Source organism: Elephantulus edwardii, unplaced genomic scaffold (assembly GCF_000299155.1).
Source record: "Elephantulus edwardii isolate Elephantulus edwardi_28Jun2011 unplaced genomic scaffold, EleEdw1.0 scaffold00030, whole genome shotgun sequence".
Classification (NCBI taxonomy): domain Eukaryota; kingdom Metazoa; phylum Chordata; class Mammalia; order Macroscelidea; family Macroscelididae; genus Elephantulus; species Elephantulus edwardii.
The window spans coordinates 5,930,276-5,947,763 of NW_006399780.1; the positions used below are offsets into that span (position 1 = coordinate 5,930,276).

General features: G+C 42.0%; 1 protein-coding gene across 1 annotated transcript in view; it reads right to left on the reverse strand.

The window, feature by feature from the left end:
• Nucleotides 1-17,488, reverse strand: part of GAS6 (growth arrest-specific 6) — a 98,330-nt gene that overhangs the window by 20,042 nt on the left and 60,800 nt on the right. Inside the window, exons 10-13 of the mRNA XM_006883962.1 lie at nucleotides 12,031-12,153; nucleotides 9,496-9,617; nucleotides 7,498-7,616; nucleotides 6,629-6,818 (exon numbers count right to left, since the gene is read on the reverse strand). Coding sequence (XP_006884024.1) covers nucleotides 6,629-6,818; nucleotides 7,498-7,616; nucleotides 9,496-9,617; nucleotides 12,031-12,153 — 554 coding nt within the window. The remainder of the gene's footprint in view (nucleotides 1-6,628; nucleotides 6,819-7,497; nucleotides 7,617-9,495; nucleotides 9,618-12,030; nucleotides 12,154-17,488) is intronic.

The following is a 17,488-nucleotide window of genomic DNA, read 5'->3' on the forward strand; positions in this document are numbered from 1 at the left end:
GTTTGTTATGATCCACACAGTCAAATGCCTTTGCATAATCAATGAAACACAGATAGACATTCTTCTGGTATTCTCTGCTTTCAGCCAAGATCCAAGATTCTACTGAAGATTATCCAAAAACTACTGGAACAGCACATCAGCAGAGAACTGCCAGAAGTCCAGGCTGGGTTAAGAAGGGGTCGTGGTACTAGGGAAATTGTAGCTGATGTTAGATGGATCTTAGCTGAAAGCAGGGAATAACAGAGAAATGTCTAATGTTTCATTAACTATGCAAAGGCATTTGACTGTGTAGATCATAACAAACTGTGGCTGACTCTGAGACGAATGGGAATCCCAGAACACCTGATCGTGCTAATGAGAAACCTATACTTGGGCCAGGAGGCAGTCATCAGAACAGAGCACGGGAACATGGCATGGTTCAAAATTGGGAAGGGCATACGCCAGGGATGCATCCTATCTCCATACCTTTTCAACCTGTATGCAGAACAGATCATCCGGGAGGCTGGACTCTATGAGGAGAAATGTGGGCTCAACATTAGTGGAAGATCTAGCAACAATCTGCGTTATGCAGATGACACAACCCTGCTTGCTGAAACTGAGGAGGACCTGAAGCACCTGCTGCAGAGGGTCAAGGACTGCAGCCTATAATATGGATTGAGGTTCAATGTCAAGAAGACAAAGATTCTCACCACTGGGCCAATTGGAAGCATCAGGATGGATGGTGAAAAGATTGAGATTGTTCACAGCTTTAGTTTGCTTGGTTCCACAGTCAACACTCTTGGCCCCAGTAGCCAGGAAATTAAAAGGTGCATTGCCATGGGAAAGTTTGGTATTAGGGACCTCTCCAAAGTACTGAAGAGCAATGGTGTCTCTCTGGAGACTAAGGTGCGTCTGATACAGGCCTTGGTCTCTGCAATCACTTGTTATGCATCAAAGAGTTGCACAATGACCAAGGAGGACAGAAGAAGAATTGATACCTTTGAGCTATGGTGCTGGAGAAGAGTATTGAGAGTACCATGGACTGCCAGAAAAACAAACAGATTCATCCTGGAAAGGGTTAAACTGGGTGGCTCTTTAGAGGCAAGGATTCTAAGGCTCCGTCTAACATACTTTGGACATGTTGTGAGGAGAGACCGGGCCTTGGAGAAGGACATCATGCTGTGGACTGTGGAGGGACAGCGCAGGAGGGGAAGGCCCTCTATGAGGTGGATTGATTCGGTGACTGGGGTTATCTGGATGGGAGTGTCAGAGACAGTGCGATTGGCACAAGACAGAGCAGAATTCAGGGCTGTTGTACATAGGGTCACTATGAGTCACAAACGACTCGATGGCACATAACAACAACAATGTTAATAAATACTTTTATTTTCATTCTTGACTTACATGCAATTGTTAAATATATTAAACCCAATATGTTTACATTTTTAAATTTTGACCCTAGAGAATTTTTACCTAAATATATTGATATCCATTATATATATCCACATATATTGTTTTCTACCTTCATATCATGAAATTTTCATCATTTGAAAATGGTCCTTTCATGTAAAAAGGAAACCCAGAGACAGGAGGGAAAAATATTTGGCAATGACATATCTGATAAAGGACTCAAATCTACAATATATAGAATACTCTAGCACCTCAACAAGAAAAAAATCTAATCACAAAATGGGCACAAGGTAAGAACAGACACTTCACTAAAAAAGAAATTCCGATGGCAAACACATAAAGAAATATTCAAAATCCTTAGCTATCAGAGAGATGCAAATCAAAACAACTATGAGATATCATCTCACCCTAGCAACAATAGTAACGTTCACAGGGCAGCAAACAAAAACTGGCGAGGCTGCAGTGGGAATGTAAAATGGCACCAACCATTATTGAAGGTGGTCTGGTGCTTTCTTACAAAGTTGGAAATAGAATTATCTCACCCAATTCCACTACTGGAAATAGACCCTAAAGAAATCAGAGCCATAACTCAAATAGAAGTATGCACACTCATGTTACTGCTGCATTATTCACATTATTCAGCAAAGAGTGGAAGTAGCCCAAGCACCCATCATCAAAAAAAGGCCAGAAAAACTATAGCACATTCATGCAAGGGAATATTACACAGCACTGAAAAACAATGAGCTCATAAAACACTATGCAATATGGGTGAGCCTGGAAGGGACTATGCTGAGTGAAATATCTCAGTCACAAAAGCACAAATATTACATAACACCGCTTTTATAAAATAGGACTGGCATGAGGAGCTGGGGGAATAACAGGAAAAGAGTGGATAGATAATGAACAATGCATTGGAACAGATGAGCAAAAGGATTGTCTGAAAGGAACGTATGCATTATCTGTATGACCACAATCTGGAACAGGCATTGCAAAGTAGACTAGGGGAGTGGGAAGGGAGGAAAAAGTGAAATGATGAACGAGTGAAAATCCAATCTTTCATTAAAACCACAATAAAAAAATTTTAAAAAACCAACCCAAAGAATATGTCCCTTTTTACATTTCCTTTACATATGATGGGCACATTTCCTTTAATGAATGATTTCCTTTACTGATGATGGGCTCGCTCAGTTTTGTTTTTCTGAAAAGGTTTTAATTTTATCTTCACGTTTGAAAGTTATTTATACAGAATATATATGAGGAAAAGTTTACCTCTGGAAACTCTATGAACTTTGATAAAAGATGATGGTTACAGAAAGGCTTCAGGCCTTTTGCTCATAGGGTTGCTATATGTTGTGCTTGACTCGACAGCAATCAACAACACAAAAGCTTAAAACAAACAAATGATAACTTTTCTTTTGGCTCTATGAATTTTAGGTTTCTAAAAAAATTTTAGTTTTTGTTGGTTTGTATACAAAATCCGTATGGCTTTATTAGTCTTGTCTCATTCTCTCCTCAATCTGGGACTCTAATTCACCACCTTGTTGTTGTTGCTGTGTACCGTAGAGTTGGAACTGACCAACAGCTGACCCTCCAGAGGGTTTTCAGAGGCAGATAACCACATGGGAAGATATTTTCCATCCTTCTCCCAAGGAGCTGGTGGCCTTGAACCTGGTGCCTTTGGGATTGCAGAACAGCTTCTTGCTACTAGGCCACCAGAGCTCTCTAATTCACCATCTATTAGCCCTTTTTACTGTATCATTGTGTCTTACTTGATTTTCTGTGGTTTTCCTTAAGTCACTCCAAAATACTTCATTTTATGTACATTTATTATGACCTATTCTCCAGCGTATGGATTCCCATTTCTGCTATTGTGTCTGCTTACTATGTTTAATTCTAGTTTCTTATTTTCAGTTTGGGGAATTGCTGGCTGGCTGCCTCTTTCTAAAATCTGCCTTTTTAGCTTTTAATAATTCCTAGTTTCCTATAAAAATTTTTAAGCATAGGCTTTTTCTTCTTGAACACAATTAAATACAGTTGTTGTTTTACCACGTGTCCAATAATGCCAATAAATGAAGTTTCTGGGGCTTTGCTTCTATTATCTATTATCTCTGCTGATTCTCCTTTGTTCTTCTCTCTGGTTGCTTAATTTTCTTTGATAGTGTGCTGAACAGAGCATTTGAGTTAGTTATGTGTAAAAGTCATTTAAGGTCTGAAGTTATGTTATCTTCCTTCTCAGATCATTTTCAATTCTTTCTGCCAGGCTCTTTGAGGGTACTAGTATCTGGAATCACCATACCATAGTTTTGGGGGTTTCTTTCTTTTTTAAAATGGCTGTGTTGATGACTCAAAGAAGTCTGGCTGTAATCCATCTGAAGGCTGGCAAACCCCTGTCTTTTTAAAAATACCCTTCAAACTAAACTACAGCACAGCTCCCTCGCTGCTTTTAGGATTCCTTATATGCAGCAACTCTCTAACATGGTTTTAAAGGCCTTCATAACTGGGTTAGCCTGTTTTTTTCACTCTATCTCCCCATGCTTCATATTTTAAGTCTTTATCTATCATTTTTATAAATAATTTACTTTTAGTGGATTCTTGTATGGACCAATATCACATCCCATCCTGAAAGACTATCCCCTGTCTCTACTTCAAATACTTTTTCCATCATGAGTCTACTCTGATTTCCTCCCACAAGGATAACTTTTCCTCCTCTTTTGCATTCTCACCAATGACGGAATAAACTTATTTCTACAGAGTCCCAACTCTTAGTGTTGCCAGGGACCCTGGAGGTTAACTAGTCTAGAGACGGTAAAGAGGTTTAGGTTTACTGCTCAGCAGAAACAATTTGTCACTGAAGAATATAACACTATGTGTCATAGAGTTGCTAGCCTTGAACTTATTTTTAACTTTGTTAAATGAAAGAACCAGTTCAGAGTGGCAAAATGGCTCTCTCTGAGGGCCCCTGTAGAATAAATCTGCTAAGAGTAGTTCATTATTTGTTCTGATCTTAGGCATCAACAAAGCTTCCTACCCTACTTCTCTGCCTCTCATCTGTCAGTTTCTTATCCAGCAGAGTAACTGTGGTGGACAGGTTTCAGTGGAGCATCCAGACCAAGACAGACTAGGGAGAAAGACCTGAAAATCAGCCAAGGAAAAATTTGTGGATTGCAATAAAATACTGTCCAATATAGTGCTGGAATATGACTCCTCAGGTTGGAATCCACTGAAAATACACAGTGGCCCAAACAATCGCTTGAGCACACCAACCATGAAGTCTTAAAGGACTGGGCAATGTTTTGTTCTGTTGTGCATGTGGTCATTGGGAGCTGAGTCCATGACAACGAACAACCAACACCACCAGTCTGGAAGGGAAGACAGTCCTCATGTTTTCAGGCGAGCCTGCCATATACAGAGCTTTGCCCTACTTTTTCTTGCCTGCCATGTGTGTTGCTCTTCTGCACACACCTCTGAGAAGTATACCAACATCCTTTTGGGTTTACGTGAGAAAAATAGTTAGGTACTGGGTCTGAATTTAGTTACTGTGTATATATAAAAGTCCAATGAGTCAAGACAGAGCACGTATATATGTGGGCAGTTTTGGGGACCAGTCAGAAATGACAGGGTGGAGAGAAATACCACAGTTGGTCTGGCCCACCTCCTGAAGGACGTCCCCCTGGATCTGCCGCCCGCTCCGAACGGTTCCTCTCTTCAGGGTGCGGTGGCAGCTGTGAGTCAGCAGCCCGGCAGACTGTATCAGATGGACGAGGTCATATTTTCCACACAGCTATCTCATCGCGAGGCTGCCCGCCCCTGCAGCACCCCCACGGAGGACAAGTGCGTGTTCCTATCTGCAGATGGCCAGGCTCGCCAATCTCGGAAACTTCTTATGCTGGATCTATTTTTTCATTTGTAGCTATGCTGGAAACACCCCTCCTGCAACTCTGGAGAGCCTTGTTCCTTTAAGAGGTTAGGCAAGGAACTAGACATTACTTGACAGGATGGAAATATTAGCAAACGTCTACAATGTTTTATATGCACAGGCCAGGGTGAAGTTTTCCATTTTATCTTCATTTCTAAGTGGGTGGAAGTGCTTTCCCCATTCCCATCCCACATTCTTGAAGCCCACTTTCAGTGAATGACCCTGCATTGATGAGGAGAGCCCGTCGTATTACAGACCACTGATAAAATATAGGCCAGCTTGTTTATCAAAGAGTTAATGGCAAAGCAGATCACCAAAATAAAATAAAATACATTTTTTTAAACTATTGGTACAGGTTTAATCAGGAAATATCCTATATGCCCACCTAAGACTGGTCAAAAGGTTTTGACTCCATATAATCAGAAAAGTCTCTAGATAGTGTCATACTCAAATATGTGCTCGGATTGATCTCCAAAAGCTAGATCTTCCACTACAGAAAGCATGAACACCCTGGTCAGGCTTCAGGAGTCGGGCCTGGAGTGCAACCAGGGTGTCTATATGACATATTTGACACTAGCTGTGTAGGGGACCTATAGGGCTAGCTTTTTATATAGCCTTATGGTGGAGCTCTGGAAGCTTCCTTGGACTATGGGCCAAGGAGATTGATACATGTGGATATAAGGAGCATAAAATCATCCAACATCTGGTCCTTAGTTTTTCAGTCTTAGATGTACTCAGATTTTGTTGTGAGGACCTGCCCCGTGAATTGTGGGATATTTAATGACATCCATGTCTTCTATCCAAGTGATGCCAGTAACATCACTCTCCTCACCACTTCTCTGTTCAAGTTGTGACTATTAAGAAAGTCTTCAATGTTCATCTAGATGATAACATAATTATGATAAAAACAAAAGGGGGGAAATATGGGAAGTCAATACTAAATATCTGTAATAAACTAATGCTATTTAAATTAAAAAAAAATAAGAAAAAAAAAAGAAAGTCTTCAGATATTATTAAATGTTCCTGAGAAGGGAAATGCCTCGATTTGAGAACCACAGCTCTGGTGGCGAATCTATCTTCTGAGGGAGTGAGTGACACTGAGACTGCCTGACAGTCTGGTGAAGACAAGCCCTTCAGGACCCAAGGCCACAGGAGCCTCAGCATCACAATGGGAAGGGCTCTTCCCGGCTGCTGTGTCACTAGCCTTGGTCAGAACTGAGCATCTGAGCATCTGAGTAAATTCCAGGGCCCTCAGCTCAGGAAGAACCGCTGAGGCTGACAGGACAGGCAGCGGCAGAGGAAGCGGCAGCAGAGCCCACTCACCTTCAGCCACGTGCCGTGGTTGATGACGGGCCCGCTGCTGGTGACGCGGCCGATCCCATTGTAGCGGAGCTGCAGCTCCAACCTGCCAGCCCGCAGAGCGAGGACGATCCAGGAGCTGTTCTGATGGCCTCCGGCAAAGAAAAGGACACCTTCAGGGTCATAGGTCCGAAAGTCGAACTCGGCAACAAGTCTGACCAAGGATGCCAAGACACAAATGAGAATTACACACAGGTCCGTGTGACTCACAACTTCCTTCCCCGGATAATTTAACATATGGCCTTATAGAAAAAAAAAAGCAGCAGATGCACACACTCCGGACACACAGGCACACAGGTACACAGCCGTCTTGAGACAAACACCAGTGAAGATCCAACTCTACCAACTCCCCTAATTCTTTCTTTGTGGCACAGTCAAAAGCAGATGTCATGGCCGGAAATGGTAATCTAGAAGTGACAGGCTGGGTCATGGGACAGTGGCACTCTTTTCTGACAAGTTACACAGAGACCTAGTACTTGAACTTCTGCCACTGTAAGATGTATTTATGTTGAGACTGAGGAGGTGGTCCAGGACCACCGCAAGTTTGCCTGTACTCCAGACAACACTGGCTTTTCAAATACAGTATCGGTGAGGTCTCTGGGGTTGCACAGTTTATAGTTGGCCACTAACCTAAAGACAGTACCACGGAAGAAAGGCCTGGCACCTTGCCTCCAGGAAAATAACAGCCAAGAAATTCTCAAGGGGCCACTGTGTTCTGTCACAGGGGTCACCATGGGTTGAAATTCACTTGATAGCAATGGGTTTGGTGACATTATAAACCTAGAAGAATCTTTACATGCATTTGTGTGGGGTAGAAAAAATCTCCCCCTCACCTTGTGGGTTGCAGTCTTTTGAAACGTAGCCTGATCACAGGGGTCCCACTAAACATCCGTCCCAGATACAAAGACTTCACACTTTTGGCCACATCAAAAGGCATACATGGCAAAATATCCTGTCACAAAAAAAACCCCAAGAGTTATAAGCATCAATCAGGCTGGAGGAAGGAGCACTTGAACATTTTCTTTTTCTTTGGTTTTTTTTTTTTTTTCAAGATAATCACAGTGTCTGCAGGTGACTGTGTCTTTCTGTATTTCTTTCCACTGCTTTTACCAAAAGTTTAATCACCGTCTGCTTTCCAGGGTCCCACAAGTACACACCACAAATTAATCTCTACAAATCAGTGTAATAGAGTTGGCTACTCAAATCTCATAGGATTATTATAACCAGACCTAAGTGTATTAACAGGAAGACCCTTGATGAGATGGATCGATTCTGTGATTGGGGTGGTGGGAATGAGTGTGTTTGAGACAGTGAGGTTGGCACAGGATAGAGCAGCGTTAAGGCTCTTGTACTATATAGGGTCACTATGAGATGCAAGTGACTCAATGGCACATAACAACAAGTATATTAAGGGTCTTCAAGTGACGAGGCAACCCATGTTTCTAGAAGGCTTTGGTTTCACTTACAAATAATTTGCATATCTCAGGTAGATCTGATATTTCATCTCTTTTTCTGTTCTTTTTCTTTAAATTATGAAATATTTTCAGAATACAGAAAAAGGCACAGAATCCTTTGTAGAAACAATGATACTATTAACTATTAAAAATGAAATAAAGTATGGATTCTTTGAAGACTGTTTCTGGAGTGCTTTCTGCTTTAGTTTCAGGCAACCAGCTTCTAATCAATGATTTCCAGTGAGCCATGATCACTGACGTAGCTTCTGTCTCTCTGCCAACACTGAGAACAGATGGTCAGACCTGACCTCCATGGAGGGTACCTGAGGAGGTCAGAGTAGAGGTAGGACTGGCATTGATCTACCTGACACTGTACTGTTAATCAGTGGTAGGCCGAGGAGCTCGCTAGCCTTGCTGCCTCTCAAACAGTGCTCATTCCTGACATTTCAGTAAGAGAAAGAGAAGTGTGTGAGAGGCTCAGTGTAGAGAAGATGGACTTTAGAGGACTCGTGTGCCAAGAGGACTCCAGGATGCCAGTCTCTTCACGCTACATAAGGTATGTACTGAGACAACAAATACAAATTCCTGGACAAGTGAAACCCCAATGTACCCTAGACAACACTGCCTCCTCAGGCCAATTCCAGAAACCATAGGCAGCTGTTCTGCTCTATCTGCAGCTCTGTGACTCCAGGCATGAATGGTTTTATCATCTGGAAGAACTTTTTCCCCAAAATATCCACTACAATCAGTATCTCAGGCAAAGGTTTTAGTTGATACAAGAGTCTCAGGTATACAGAAAAATGAATAGTGCTGTTGTTAGCTAGTCATGTTCTTCAACAGAGGGACTAATCTCCCAGGAGCTAATTACATACATGTGTTACCAAATGATGGTCTAGCTTGCTTCCTGGGTTAAGTGTAACCAATTCAGTAGGAAATGTGCCCTAGAATGTGTCTGTGTCACACTTTGGGTCCACAACTGTGCTGGTCAGTTGCTGAGAAGGTAGTTGCCATAGAGATTTTATAAATACAGCCAAACATTTTCTGGAGAATAGAAACATTTCTTACCCTAAATCTCTCCATGTGGTCCCAAAGAACACCAAAGCCTTTCAGTAGAAGCTAAGGGTCCACAAAAGCATTTCTCTTGACAAACCTACTCTGTCAACGGTTGTCAAAGAGTCACAACAAAACACCATGACTGTGGTCCAAGTAGAAGTTAAAATTTCCCTGCATCCCTGTCAAAGTCTGACTGTTTGAAACATGTTGCCCTTGCCCTCACCCCTGGCTCTGCTGGCTTAGGTATTCTGGATTGGGAGGGCCAGGGAGCTGAGGGATTGGGAGCTGAGGATTTCATTCTAAGGACTGAAGGAGAAACACTACCTCACAGGTATTCATGTCCTGGGACAGTTTGAGGCCCCCTCGTCCATCACAATGGCAGGTGTAGCTCCCTGGAGAATTGACACAGACCTGTTCACAGAGCTTTTCCTCACACTCGTCCACATCTGCAGGCCACAAAAGGGGGAGCGGGGAGAATATAAGTGTGCTGGCAGTAAAGTAAAAAAAAAAAAAAATAAAATAAAAGCCACATTCATGGTCTAATCATTTACTTCTCTTTTCTTTTCCTGATCACATGTATCATGTGTTCATTCTAAAAACAAAACAGTCTGAAGACACGTAACTTAGGAAGCAGAAGTCCCTCTAATCCTGTTCCCCTTCTTACAGATAACTGTCTGAGTTCCCATCCACATTCTTCCTGATAACAGCATTAGTTTCTATTCATGTCTCCCAATAACCAGGCCTAGCTGAGTCTTTTAGATGGATAGTCTGCTCTTTATCCTCAGCTCTTATTTCTTGATGGAAGCAAGAGACTAGAAGAATCTAAGGAGAATTTAAAAAAAAAATATGCTAAACTATACACAGCTTAGTAAAAAAATAAAAAAAATTAAAAAAATCATGTTTGTAAAATCCCTGGACTAGGAGATACTGGTGCAAATTGAAGCAGCCACTCTTGGAGTGCTGGTGACCAAGGCCTCACCAATGGTCAGGGACCTTTTGGTGGAGGAGAGGGATTCAGTGGCAATGACTGGGAGGTGCTCTGTTCTAGCAGGCGAGGTGGCACCAGTGCACACTCTCACTCTTGGCACTTAGTCCTCTTCCCTGATGCAGTCCATCACGTGGGAGGGACAGTTCCCACACTAGGGCTGCCACACCATCAGGAATGGAATGGCATGGTCTGTCCATGGCTACCAGAAAGGAAGAACAGCATTAAAGATTGAACTGTGTGCCCTCCAGAACATGTTTTACAATTCCCAACTCTATATCACCTAAGCATATAAGCCCTCTCCTCACTTATCAACTATCTCATTATCTGACATGCTTATGACTATAGTAAAATTCTACTGTTTTTCATATTAATGACAGATGTTAACAAATACCAAGGCTGGATGAGGTATAACACTAGTTAGGACAGTTTAGGTCATATGTCAGTTTGGCTGCGCAATGACTCCCTGTGGTTTGGGAATTATGTAGTGATGTAATTTTTTTTGTAGTGATGTAATTTGACTGTTCTATAATGATGTAATTTAGTAATTTTAGAATTATGTTAACGTAGCAGTTATATAATAGTATAGCCTCCCATTTTATTATCTGATATGGCTATATTTCATTTGCATGTAACATCAATTTTTTATAATATCCCAGTCTTTGGAACCAAGAGAGCTCTGGTGACTGAGTAAGAAGTTGTGCTGTAAACCCAAAGATAGGCAGTTCGAATCTACCAGCCACTCTGTGGAAGAAAGATAGGATATGAACTCCTGTGCAATTTATATCCCCTGAAAATCCACTGGAGGGTCTGCTTAGAGTTGGTTTTGACTTCACATCAATGAGTCTGAGTTTGGAATGTGACCACATGAAGAAGGTGCTGATGTTATGCTAATGAGGTCATAGCATTGTAGCTTGTTTCTGAAACCTTCACACTTCTGAGTTATAAAAAGACCAGGTAAGACAGAGAAAGGAGAGCTCATACACGAGAATACAGACCTTATCTGTAAATTATGAAGCTTATGAAAGGACATGAATTTACAAACCCCAGAAATTGTCAGCTACTTAATATACATGCTGAATTAAAACCTCCTGAACTCTGAGAAAACAAATTTTGGTTCTTAAAAGCCACCCTTACGTGTGGCATTTTTGTTACAGCATCATAAGAAACTCAGTCAAATGACGTGAAGGACTCTTTCTCCACAGTTCCTCTAGAAGGTGGCTGGAGCCCGGGGGTGAGAAATAAGATTTCCTCAAAGCTATCTCCTAATACAGCAGAGTGAAACAGAAACTGGCTGAGAGGTGGGGTGTGCCTTTTCTGGTGGTGCAATCCATAGGGAACTGCACTGCTACTGCAAAGGGGGCACCTCTCCAGTGTTTGAAACCTTGCTCCTTTGGGAGAAAGATGAGCAATCTCCTCCTGTGAGATGCTCCACCTCAGAAACCAGCTAGAGGGTCAACTTTGAGCTGGCAATGAATATGGGTATACATATTGTGCACAGTGGGGTCTTCTGCTGAATCTTTTTTCTGTACCTGCAGCACATTGGGGAAGGGCACTGAGTTGTATCAAGAGGTACGTATGTAAGGGCATGGGCAGTGGTAGAAGTTGTGACCAGGCCACCAGGCTACCAGATAAGGTTTTCTGGGGCCAGGAACCCTTTGAGGGTACAGATAGAGAGAGACTTTCTTTCATGAGTTTTTTTTCCCCCCTGCATGTCCATACTTTCGTTCTAATCACGTTCTAATTAAGAGTTCCCAGAAGATCCACCCAGTGCTTTCTAATAATTCAATGCACACTTATCAAGTGCAAGTAGTCTTGTTCACCGGGAGCTGGAAGGCCCTGGGAAGCGAGGACAAGGTGGAGGGGGCATGTACCTTCACAAGCCTTCTTGTCGCTGTTGTACTTGTAGCCCTCCTCACAAAGGCAGGAGTAGGAGCCCATCAGGTTCTTGCAGCGCGCCTCCCCGCAAGTGCTGGCGTTTGCGCATTCATCTGTGTCTGCAAGCAAAACCCAGGCAACAAAGAACCACAGTTGTACTAAGATCTGGATGGAAGAGCGGCAGCCAGGCACAGCTTCCAGTTACCTCTGGAGTAACAGGAGCTTGGGCCTTGCCGTGGGGGGCTAGGGGGGCTGGCAGGGATTAAAACTAGGGCCACACAAGATAAGCTTCATTTCTGTAGAATCAATCACTTCCTTGTGCCCGGCCGTGCTCAGCATGACCTTCTGGGTTCCACTAGCTCCCAGCAACCTGCCTCCTCTGCCTCCTCCCTCCTCAGCCACAAACAGAAATGCCACCTCTGCTGATAGTTCTCGGCCAAGGGCCCCAGGTGAGGGGCATGGAGGAAAACACGACACAGGGCAATTTCTGATCTTCCCAGACTGAGAAGACCAAAATGTAGCTAAGAAAGTGGCATAAACAGTACACTGACTTCCAGGAGCATGCACACACTGCTGCTATCATTAATTCAAAGGACTGCTACTGTTATGACCAGCGAGTCAGAGGTGACTCACGGATGACCCACCAGTGGGTTTTCAGAGGCAGTAAATTCCACGGGAGATTCTCCAACTTTCTCCAGGGGAGTAGCTGGTAAATTTGAACTGGTGTGCTTTTATGTAACTCTCCCCGAAACTTTTTAAACCCAAAGAACCACCCCTCAGAATTAACCATTTAATGGCTTCAAATAACTTTTTAATTTAACTTTTTTTTTTTTTGGTGAGAAGGTACCTTTTCCAAACACGCTCCCATTCAACAACTGCTACAACGTATTGTCCAGACACAGTGGCTACTTTCACCTAACTCAAACTTCTTATTTCTATGAGTTATTTTTACCGAATATTAAATTAAGTTTACTACTCCTGAACTTTCTTATCTATGCTTTTCTGTTACTGTTTTCCTTTCATCTCTCTGTGTGTGCGTGTGCGTGTGCGTGCGTGCGTGTGTGTGTGTGTGTGTGTGTGTATCTCCCACTAGTGGACTACTGGCAAGATGCTGAACTGCAATCCCAAAGGCACATGGTTCAAATCCACCAGCTGCTCTGCGGGACAAGGATGGGCAATCTTCTCCTATGCAATGAGCTGCCTCTGAAAACTTGCTGGAGGGCAGTTATGGGCTAGAGGGTCAGCTATAAAATTTTAAGTCTAGGCTCATATAGATATTTAAAATTCCATTCAATTCGGTCTCATATAGATTTAAAAAAAAGGCACAATACATAAGTCAGATATCCTTTGGTTACTTTTTAAGCTAAAGTACCTGTTGTTTGTTTTTCTAAAGATGGCTTCAGGTTATAGCTTCACTTCAAAATATGAAGAATATCTCACAGTAACAACAGAAGGTTCTTTCAGGCTCAATGGATCCATTAACTCTGGATTCCTTGAGATAGAGTAATTGATTGATTGATTGACTGACTGATTGATTATGTTTCTATCAGGATCCATCTATTGATCAAACATCCTATCCTATTTTTTTAAATTTTATTTTATTATTATTTTGTGTGTCTGTGTACCGTCGAATCAGATCTGACTGGTACAGGAGGAGATTGTCCCTCCTTTCCCGGCAGAGCATCTGGTGGATTCGAACCATGCACCTCTGGGATTGCAGTGCAGCTTCTTGCCACTAGGCCACCAGAGCTCCCCTCCTATCCTATTTTTAGTATTAGAATCACACTTAATTCTAAGACTTGAATACTTTCATTTGAAACAGATCAGTGTGTCAATATTCTCTTTGCTCAGCTCCCTGGAACAAACACAGCCAACACTGAGGCAGTCAAGGTTCTGACACTCTGTTTCTATCATTCTAATCATGCTCTGGGTGATGATTTATTAAAATGTATGCATGAAACTCAAACTCCTTACTCTCAAGTCAGAGCTGATTCATAGCTGATTCTCTAGTGGGTTTTAAGAGGCTAAATGCATGTCAGGAGACTGTCTATCTTTATCTCATGGAGCAGCTGGTAGAAATCCCAGAGAGGCAGGGCCTTCAGGTTAACAGTTTAACTTCCTCCAGACTTGCCACCAGAGGCTCCCTGCAAATCCAATGTTTTATATTGATGTTTCAATTTCATTTTGTTATTTTGGCAAACAATAACAAACAGATAAACTTTGTAGTTAAAACATATAGTTTCTATAGCAACAGAATGCACATCATGAAAGTATAATCCTTCATTATTTTAAATATTAACAACATACTTCAAGTGCCAAAAAACAAGACTTCTATCTCAATGCTTTCCAACAACTTCTGATTTTGTTACAATGACAACTTACTCAAGAACAGGGTTTCTAGAAGGATAACTAGTAAGATATATCTAAATGTCCAAAAGGGAGAGGGAAAGGGGCCAGAAAGTGAGTAAAGGGGAAAATCATTAGGATAGCAGAGTTTAGTGGGTGGGTGGCTGGGATGAAGGAACAGGAATGATTCAATAGGGACTCAAAAAGATGGGGTAATAACAGGTATAGTACATTTTATAAAATATAGTGTAAAAGATTGTATAAAACACAACAAATGAGTGAAACACAACTTACAAAAATTATTGTATGCAAACCAGTAAAAAACCTAACATATCATTCATTAATTATAGGAATTGGCAACACAGTAGGCATTTTGATTCCCAAGAGCAAATATGTAAAAGCCTTTGCTGAATTTTGTTATACCAAGTTTGATCAATGGTGATTTCCTCAATCAAAAGTGTAATTTTTGATCCTTCTGAAGCTATTTCAATCCAGTCTGTCCCAGACAGGTAAGCCACGGATGCCTTGGAGAAATGGTTACAATTCAAACCAGCCTGACCCACCTTGAGACACAAAGGGTCAAAGGCTCATTTGGAGGCCTTTCATTCATGCGTATGTGGGGCAGTCGAAAAGCAGAGCCTTAGCCCTGTTTTATAGTCTTGCCATGAGTCTGGAATCCGTGTTGATTTTTAGAAGAATCTATGTTGATTGCTATGAGCTGCCTTTCCAATAGCAGTCTCTTTCACCGGGGAGCTGACTTGGGCCATACACCTCAAGGACAGCATCCCTGTTCTCTGAGGTGTGGCCTATATGGGATATCTAATATATCGTCCCAAAGGGTCTTTGTCATTATAGAGAAAAAGCTGTAAGATGTAAAAGTAGGAACTTTAGATACAGTGTTATCTAAATGGACCTCCAGAATCAGACATGTTTGAGGAAAAACAGGTTACCAGAAAAAAAAAAAAGTCTTATCTGTTGTCCCAGGACCAGCCTATAGTAAACTGAAAAGCATGTGCCATTGATGCCATTGAGCTAGGGAACTTGGAAGGTAAAAAGTCAAAAGACACCGCTTCAGGCAATTTGGTTACACACACTTACTGGCACATACCTAGCTAAACATTTGTTAAAATATACACAAATTATGAAAAACATCAAGGGCCTGACATTAAAAGGGACTGAGAAAAACTGGATGAAATATGTTTATGGCATTGGGGAGAGAATAGTCTAAAAGTATTATATTTTAGGGCATTATTTTTATCATAGGAGTATGCAATGAGGGCTGCAGAGTGGATTATAGCTGGGGGTAGGGGGTAGGGTTTGGGGAGGGGCGGGGGGGATTGTGTACCAATGAGGGAGTTTTTCTTTTGCTTTTCAAGGAGAGGAGCAAAGGGGGGGCGGGGAGGAGGGGTTTGTGCGGGGAGAAGGGTGCAACAATGAATGAATGGAATCCCAAAATCTCTGTAGATGTTCATTGAAATGAAAAATAAACAACCTAAATTAAATAAAAAAAATTTAAAAAAAAAGGGTTTTATCTTAACATCTAAGGGGTTTGGTCTCAGAAACTCAGAACTAAGGTGTTTTTCAGGAGACAATAAGACTGGAGGAAACTGGGTCACACACTTAAACAACAAAGACCTAAAATGGCAAAGGCAGTGGGGTTTGAACCAAAGGTCAGAGTGACCACACACAAGCATCACTGTCCCATAATCAAATCTTGCTACCATCTCCCAGACATCCTGGTCCTTTTTGAAGTTGTGTGTGTACTCAGAGGAGGAGGGAGAGCTGGAGTCTTTCAACCAAAGATGTGCAAACATCACACCTCCTTTTACTCCTGAAAAGCACTCCCTCCTTGTGAGAAATGATCCTAGGAAATCTCTGAGCATTTGCTGCTTAAGGAGACATGCTTGTGTTTCTCCTAGGCCATTCATGTTCTCCCGCAGGAGTTTCTCTAATAAATCTGTATCTTTCCTTCTGTAAGTTGTCTGACATTTTAGTCATTATTTAGATTTGGTAGGGAGGCTCTCGTGACCGAATGGCAAAGAGCTGTGCTGCCAACCCAAAGGTACACTGTTTGAATCCACCAGCTGCTCTGCAGAAAAAAAAAGAAAAGAGCAGTCTCTTCTTGTGCAATTTATTGTTGTTAGGTGCTGTCGAGTACCACTCACAGTGACCCTCTGAACCAAAGATCTGAACCCTGTTCTATTCTGTGCCATCCTCACACTTCCTAACACACAAAAGCCACTGTGTTAATTCACCTGCTTGAGGTTCTTCCTTTCCTTCAGCACCCTCCACTCTTGCCAACATCATTTTCTAAGGAATATTACCTCCTAGCAACATGTCCAAAGTATATGAGGTGAAGTCTCATCATTCTTACCTCCAAAGAACACTCCAGCTGCACCCTCTCCAGGATACCTATGCTTGTTCTCTTGGCCATTCTATGCTCTTCTCCAAAATCACAGCTCAAAGGTGTCAATTCTTTTCCTGTCATCCTTATTCACTGTCCAGCTCTCAGACACATAGCAAGTAATCAGAAAAACCATGGCCTGAATCAGATGCACCTTAGTCCTCAAACTGACATCATTACTCCTCAATAATTTGGAGGCCCCTGACCGCAAATTTTCCCAGTTCAATGCCTCTCCTTATTTCCTGTCTGCTGGTGTTAATCGTGGATCCAAGCAAGATGAAGCTGCTGACGGTTTTACTCTCCTATCCATCCATCATGATGCTGCCTATCAGTCTAGTGGTAAGAATCTTTGTTTTCTTGACATTGAGATGCAATTTATAGCCTAGGAAAACTCATTAGAAGGTCAGCTCGGAGTTGGTTTTGACTCGAGTGCACATAACAACAATAACAATTTGACAACCTGTATTCTTACTTCTAAATACCCTGCCTTTAATTGCCTTAATGGTCTTTTTAAACAGTTACAAGTTTTGCAACCTTCAGTCCCTGAATCAATAGTATAAGACTGAGTACTTGTTCTGGGTCACTCTGTAACAACAGAAAGTCCCCAGTCTGGATGGTCCCTGTTGTCATTATTATTGATTGCCCTCGAGTTGAATATGACTCATAGTGACCCTATGAACAAAAGGCCTGAACCCCTTTACAAC